We start from the raw sequence: 7,847 nt of genomic DNA on the forward strand, positions 1-7,847 counted from the left end.
GGCGGCGGGGCGTTGCGCAGCGGGGAAGATGAGAGGCGCGGCGCTGCTGTGGGGTGGCGTTGTCGTGCGGCCCCGGGACTGATGCAGAAGGTCAACAAGAACGTGGTGCTGGCTGTGCTGAGCCTGACCAGCCTGGTATTCCTCCTCTTCCAGCTCTACTACTATAAATTCTACCTGTCGCAGAAGGTAAAACCATCCGCCCGCCTTTGGCCGCTTTCCCGCAGTCCGTGATTGTGAATGAGGCCGTGGTGATGCGTTCCTTATCGACTGTGAAGGCTGAGAGCTGAGCTGCTAGCTGCCGTGACTTCGCGGCTTCAATAAGCTCCAGCAACGCGAAGTTGCTTTGCGTCTGGGAAGAGCAGAGCGCAGTCCTGCTGCTTTGCCGCCATGGTGCTTGCCTAACGCTGCCTGTGTTTGTCACCCCACTGTTGACCGCTGCTCACAAACCCGAGACCTGATCCTGCCCCCACGGCTCGTGTCGACCTATCTAAATAATAATAAACACAGCAGTAGGCTTTGGTTTCTCTTCCAGTGCTGTAGTTGGGTGACAGAAGGCATAATCATAAAGGGCTAACTGGATAAATGCCCATGAAAATATTGTTAAGAGATCACAAGCAGACATTCAGCTGAAACTTATTTATTTTCCCTTCTCTGTGTTTGATAGAATGGAGCAGTTTTTTCAAAAGCCAGAGGAAGCCAGTCTGGGCAAGACAGCACTAGATGGGTATGTACGTCACTGACTGCACAGTTCCATTGTGGTTCTCAGAGAACTTGCACAGAAATGCACGTGCAAGGCCTAATTCTCTCGCCCCTTTGCTGGGGAGTGCTTTAGCGTTAAGAAATGAAAGATACTTCTTTCACTGAGCGAGGTGATTACATGTTTCAAACCTGTTCACCCTGGAGGTGAGAAAGGGTTGCAGCCTAGCAGTCTTTGCATGTGCGCGCCTCTGCTGTGTTATACTCTTAGAATCAAATCTCCTTCTGACAGAACTTTTGATCTAGGCTTTCATGTGCTTTCAGACAGAGTATTGAGAAGATTGGCCTTTTGGCTTGTAGCTTGTTTGATAGTATCATTATAGAAGAGTGAGCAGGTCGCAGGGTAGTACTTCTTTCTTGCTGCACGCACTTAGCCAGCTGCTAGGTGGTCCTTCTTACCTGGGTATGCTGGATCATAAAGCTCTTCACAAGCAGGAAAATTATACGTTTCAGCATTTGCTACTTGCTGCATTCCAGCATTCAGGGCAAATGTTTTGAGTGCTCTTACATACTCAAAATTGCATGCTTTAGTTTATGTGTTACTGAAGATGTGCTGGGTTCGTTGCAGCTAGAACATCATGTTAGTCCTAGGAAAGAAAAAGTCAGTTGAATACAAATTTGTATGTGGTATACCTAAGTACAGATACTCAGATACTTGTAGTTAGTATTTATGTACAGAAGTCTTTCACTGACAGATCTCCTGCAAGAACAGCAAAGGTGGTTAAAGAGAAGGAGTGCTAGGAGCTAATTGCCCTTTGCTTTGGATGCAATATGATAATGCTGCTAGTTAGCAAAATAGTAGCCATTTAAGTGCCTTGTTTCTGCTGAGCAGAAAGAATGGTGTTCGTATTAAGAACTGTACTTGGAAATAATCCAAATCAGCTGTTCTGTAGACTGCTTGCCGGCACGAAGACTCTTGCAATTCTTGGAGTTATCATCCTCTTTGGAACCACTAATGTGGTGTTAGGTGATAAAGTCATAGTGGAGCTTCCAGCCTGCCATTCTGTAGGCAGAATTCTCTTTAGCTCTAACTTGATCTTACAGGGTTATCCATAATTGAGCAGAATGGTCTATGGTCCCTTTTTTTTTTTTTTTTTTTTTTACTTTAGAGCTCCTTCCTTTTGAGTCCCTGCATGATGAGTCCAAACTACTCTATGTGAATGAATTTCTGCTTGATACCATGATCATCTCTTCCTGCTGATTTAAGTTCCAAGTAGAAACACCTGTTTTCCTGGAGAAGTAACAAGGAAAAAAAAGTAGACATCTTTGCACAGATTAGTCTCCTGTTCATCAGTCTGAACTGCTTGTTGTAATTATAGAAATAAGGGTAGCATATTGCTTGCCTTCTGGCTGAGTATAGTGGAAATCACTAAAGGGGTGGGCTTGCCTCTGCTTGTAGAGCGCATGTAGTGTGCTGCTCTCTCGATTATATCTGTTGATCCATGTTCTGTCTTCACTCATGTTTTTCTACCTCTCTGAAGTCAGAATCCTGTACCAGTATTGAAAGTTGGAAATTGAAATCTGTTTGGAGGGACTCATTAATTTCATTGTAAGAGTATGAGAGCTTGAGTTGGAAGACCAGGGTCAGTTTGGTGGACTAGTAGCTTGGACAGTAGACTGTTGTTTTCCCTTTTTGTGCCTCATCTAGAAACCCTGAGATATAACTAGATATAAAGCCTAGCAGTGCTGTTATAAACATTTTTTTTTTCCTTATTTTAACTGTACTTTCCATCATGAAATTTAATTCTTGCAGTTAAACGTCTCAGCTACAATTTTAATAGCAGTTGCAGCTGTTATTGCTGTAAATTGTTCCTGTGCCATGGACATTTAAATGTACTTGACCAAAATTCTCCTCTGAGTCAAGTTAGTAAATCCTCTCCCCATGCACAGGGCCTTCTTAGTACATATTTTACTCTTTAGGCAGTGTGGCCACAGCTGAATGCCCTGTGTTCTTCCTGCCTCCTTGCCAAATCATGCTTTGTGCACATTAGGCATCAAGGGTAGTTAGTGTTACTGATAGACAGTGTGTAGCGTGAAGCTTCTTTCTTATTAGTGGTGTAAATGACAGCAGGTGCTCAACACTGTTCTAAAATTTATCTTCTATTTCCCACAATTCCTAATAGTGATAAAGTAAATCATAGCTGACTTTGTCTCTCAGGAAAAGTCATGGAAGAAAGAACTTCATTTCCTTAGGATGTTTTGTAGTTAGAGTAAGTTTATTCTCTTATCAGCAGACTAAGCTAAGACTATCACATATTTTTTTGGAAAGACAGTGATTGATTTGTAATCATGTACAAAGATTTAAGCTTTCAGGATTCACACAAGTCTTGATTTATTTTTTTTTTTTTAATTGCTTGTTACTTTCTAAAGCCCTTCCTGTTTTTGGTTTAGAGTGACTGCATCATGCAGTCAGTGTTTGCATGAAACTTTACTGTTTGAGAGCATTCCATGAAGGATTAGTATTATACTTGTGAGCTGAAAATGTGGTTGTCTCGGTCTTTTTAGTGATTCTGTAAGGACTGTAAAGTTTCCTTCTTTCTCTCGTTTGCCATTCTTTATTATGGTTGCTGGGTGGTTGCCTTTTTTTTCCAACAGGCTTAGTCTCCGTCTTTCCAGCAGAGGTCTCTGTTGAACCTAAGGTGTTAAGCATAAACTCAATTGAAAACGGTGAGATAGGAGAGATCTGTTTTGTCTGCGTGGAGAATCAGCCACAACCAATTTGTTGCAATAAAGTCCAGGCAATCTGCGTGTACTTTTCAGTATTTACCATATGATCATTCTGTTAGATCCACAGAAGCGGATGCAAGTTCAGCACTTTCTGCAGAGTTGAGCCAGCCAGATCTGGTTGCTTCAGCCTTTTGCCAGCTAAGCTTCCAATAGCTCTAAGAATAGAAATATTGCAACCTTTCTGGGCATCTGATCATATACTCGGAAAAAATTCTGCTAACATCTGATTGCAACTTCCTATTTTCTAACCAATGTGCCTGCAAGAGTGCACCTCTGAGAAAAACTTGGCTTCATCCTCTCTGTACCTCCTAGTTATGCTGTTATTAAAGGCAGAACTAGATCTCCAGATTGTGTCTTCCTAATTCTGGTTTAACCCAGCTGTCTTTGGCGCTCTGTAGACTGCCCTTGTTTTTCTCCAGAACACTTAGGTACCTTTCTGCAGTTTCTCATGTTCAGTTGCCCCAGCCTTTCCTATTAGGTGAATTTCACCCATCCCATATGTCAGGCTTTGCCTTTGCCCAAATTGTCCTCGTTGTGCTTCCTGTCACCATCAGTATGAGTCACTGGACTTTTTCTTGGTCTCTGTGAATGGCAGTCCTGCCCTCTAGCATACTGAATGATCTTCTAGTTCAGTGTAGTCTACCAGATTTCTGAGAATGCACTCCTTGCTATTGTAGAGATTATTAATAAAGCTACAAGGCAGTGTTGATTAGGGCTGAACCCTGCTGAGATGCCAGTAGTAACCAGGGCTTGGTAGGGCATGGTACAGCTGATCCAGAGGCCTGTGCCTGCTGGTCAGCTGGTTCTCCATGCAGCTTCTGTTGCATTTACCCGGTACATATCTCTCCACTTAAGGTTCAGGGATACTGTGTGGGAGTAGGTCAACTGACTTGCTAAAATCAGAATGTGAACAGCATCCATTGCTCTCCCCTTGCTCATAGAGCTAATTATTTCTTCCATGGCAGCGAGGTCATTAGGTGCAATTTGCACTTGGCTGGCTTTCCCAGTCACGCTTTTGACATTTGTATGCTTACATGTGACATTACAGGGGCTTTTGCTCCAGAAGCTTTTTGGGGATTGAGATAAAGCTGACCAGAGTTCCCCAGAGCCTTCTTTCTGGAATTGGTATGAATTTAGCTCTTTCTAGACTCGAAATGTAACAGAGGAGCCTCAGAAGGGCATCAGCCAGTTCCCTCAGTACCCATATGTGTGTTCCATCTGCATCTGTTAGTTTATTTAAGCGCTTTCCAACTTGATCTGGAACTGGAAAAAATCTAGAGCTTAATTTAGAGGCTATTCCACTAATTACACCACTCTGAAGCGCTTTAATTTCTGGAAATTTTTAAGTGAATATGAAAGTTTTTTCCTCTAGTCTTAGAGATAGAGAGTGGGTGAGAGTAGACTGCTCTTCTGAAAGAAGAATTTCAGTTTCTGCAATTGTTTATGGAAGTAAGGGCACACTCAGATAAGATAAGGCACATTGGGTGATAAGATTTCCTTTTATCAGTTGGTCAAGAGTTAATGTACTGACTCGTGTACGCTTACAAATGATGTCTCTAACTTCTAGTTTTCTCCTCTGTCAAACAGCATGTGGTTAGGAAGTTCCTAGGCTTAATATCCATACACAACATACCAGTGTGTTTGATTGATCCTTTAATTCTGGGACTTATTGATAAAGACATTGAACAGATCAGAAGTTCTTCCGATGGTCCTAGTCCAGAATGCAAGTACTTCTGTGCTCCAAGAGACTTCACTACGTTTGCACTACTGGACAAAGCGTGGAAACATGAAGTGAGTTTCTTTTCTTCAGTTCACATAGTGTATTTTAATGCATTTACCTGTTCTAGGATTTTGTGTCATCATGCTTCCATGTTTGCATTAAGGACACAGAATTTGATGTAAATCTCCTAAGAGTGATGGTAGATGAAACTCTTTTAAAGTAAAAGGTATTCATTCAAGCGCCTTTGAAGTTTTAGACACACATGAGTTGTTTCTAAAGAGAATGGTAACCCTGGCTTTGAAGAAAGTCACACGGTTGATTTGAAAATAGGTATTGAGAGCCTTTGCTGATAACAGAAGATTCTTAAGAAGCTATCTGCAGTATTTGGAAGCAATTGTGTTAAGGTGCCATCCCCAAAAAGGAAAAAGAGATTGATATTTTAAAATGGAGGGGGAAATCTTTAAGCCTGTTATGTAGATAGAGCCATAATAAATGTTGAATCTGGAGATCTGTTGAGAAAATGCAAGTATTAATGTGACAGGGCTGGAAAGATTATGATAATCTGCTCATATACATTTATTTTAGTACATCTGTGTATTTGCACCATTTTGTTTTGTCACTTAGTATAGTAGCACCTGGTGCTTTTCTTCAGCAGCATGAGATTTTTAAGTGGATGCATTTAAAAGTGGATATATAGTAGGGGATAAAGGACAAAATTAAATCCAAGATAATTTCCTCAGCTGTGGCATCTGGAAATACATAAGGGATTAAATTATACAAATTACAGATGCCAGTGATAAACAGCTTTTTCCTTTTTCTTTTTTCATTCACATCCCTCTCCACAGCCCCATCAAGAAATATTAAAATGATCTGTAGCCATTTTACTGAAGCAGTTCTAACCAAGCGAAGAGTGCTCATGCTCCGTAGTTGATCCGACAGTGGTTTTACTATTGTAAAGAAATTAAAGGAGCTGAAAATAAGATTGTGTAGCAGAATTGTAGTAGAACTCCATCTCCCCATTCCTTATTTTTACTATCTGTACAATCCAGAGGATTAACTGAAAGGGTTGTCAAGTGCTGATTGATTGGTTCTTACCAGACAGAATTTCATACTTTTGTTTTAGTGAAAATAGGAAAGGCAGTGGCTTAACATTAATATATTTAAAATTTTAAAATCTGTTGATAACTGCACGAGTGCTTTTACTGCAGTAATGAAAATGGCTTTTAATTATGATAAAGATCATGGATTACACTTCATATTATTTATGTAGAGTTTCAACAAAGAGTTCTTTTGTTAATGCTACAAAATGCACAATGTAGTGGCTGAGAAAAGACTTACAGTGTTCACTGTATTGTTTTATTGACAATTTGCTGGCCAAAATTTAAGAAAAGGAAATACAGCAGTTGGTTGTTTCCTAATCTTTAGATTGTAACAAACTGTTGAGTGGTTGATGCTTAAATCTGATTAGAAAATGAAAAATGGGAATAATGTCAGTTAATAACTTTAGCATTCAATTTTGGTTTCTCTTCTGTTTAGCTTCTCTCCCTTTTTCTGCCTTTCTCTCTCTCCCATTTTTAGGTGGGACTTTTTAGAACTGCTGAGAAGATGGGATTCCAATGGCTAAAGGTTCTAAATAAGGACCCTCGCTTGGATGGGATGGATGACCTGTCTGGGACTGAAATTCCCTTGCACTACATTTTTAAACTAGCATCTCATGCCATTCACCTGGTGGTGTTCTATGAAAGGAGTGGTAATTTCCTCTGGCATGGCCCCCTAAGGCTCAAGCAACATATGGACAGAAAATTTGTGCCTTTCCGGAAACTCCACTTTGGTCGCTACCCTGGGGCATATGAAAAGTGAGTTCACAACAAAGGAGGCAAAAGGCTATAGCATCATTTCCAAAATAATTTCTTTCTCTTGTATATTAAGTTGACCTTTTCTATAAATTTTAAAATGAATCATGGATATTTTAGCTCTCGGAGGTAAATTTATGGAGGTACATCCAATTCTGGTTATTGAAAACAAGAGTTTCTCATCATTTATAAATGAGAAATGAGAGAGGTAAAGCTAAGTGGCAGGAGATACAGTAATAACTGGTACGTATTTGATGTTCTTCCTGCAATCTTATGCATCCAAGAGTTTAATACAGATATAGAACATCATTGAAAGTGGAAGGCAACACAAATCTGCTTAGTAATAATTTAATAAATGACCGGTGTTAAAGAATGTGTATAAAGAAAAGTGACATTTATATCATGCAGAAAAGTAGCAACGAATACTTTTTAACCTAGATTTGTAAAGTGCTGCTTTAGTAAAGTGTTTGATTTTGTAAAGTGTTTGAAATTATTTGTCCCTAGTCTTATGCTTAAACTTTGCATCACATTGGTGAAGTTACTGTAAACGTCTGCCTTTTGTTAAAGCGCTTTCAATAGCAGTGCTTCAGAAAATACAGATGGTGGCAAATCTTGTTGCTGTTTTCAAAGCCTAGCACGTACCACTATGCTTTGAGAGCAGTATTCTTGTATGGCATGTGTTAGTGTCATGCTAAAACAGCCAGACATTTCACAGGTAAAAATAAATCTATTTGTGTTTTTTTTTTTCCTTAAAGCTGAGACTACTTTTTCTTCCTTTTAAAACACAGAAG

At 40.0% G+C, this 7,847-nt stretch overlaps 1 protein-coding gene across 3 annotated transcripts in view; it reads left to right on the forward strand.

Moving 5' to 3' along the window:
• Positions 1–6: 6 nt before the first annotated feature.
• Positions 7–7,847, forward strand: part of FKTN (fukutin) — a 19,007-nt gene continuing 11,166 nt past the window's right edge. For 2 of the 3 annotated variants that reach the window (XM_010725990.3, XM_010725991.3), the window contains exons 1-4: positions 7–186; positions 665–724; positions 5,071–5,274; positions 6,782–7,059. In XM_010725990.3, coding sequence (XP_010724292.1) covers positions 82–186; positions 665–724; positions 5,071–5,274; positions 6,782–7,059 — 647 coding nt within the window. In that variant the 5' untranslated portion in view covers positions 7–81. Of the gene's footprint in view, positions 187–664; positions 725–5,070; positions 5,275–6,739; positions 7,060–7,847 lie in introns of those variants that run through there. The other variant, XM_031557351.1, reaches the window with a different exon arrangement.

Source organism: Meleagris gallopavo, chromosome Z (genome assembly GCF_000146605.3).
Source record: "Meleagris gallopavo isolate NT-WF06-2002-E0010 breed Aviagen turkey brand Nicholas breeding stock chromosome Z, Turkey_5.1, whole genome shotgun sequence".
In the NCBI taxonomy this organism is placed as follows: domain Eukaryota; kingdom Metazoa; phylum Chordata; class Aves; order Galliformes; family Phasianidae; genus Meleagris; species Meleagris gallopavo.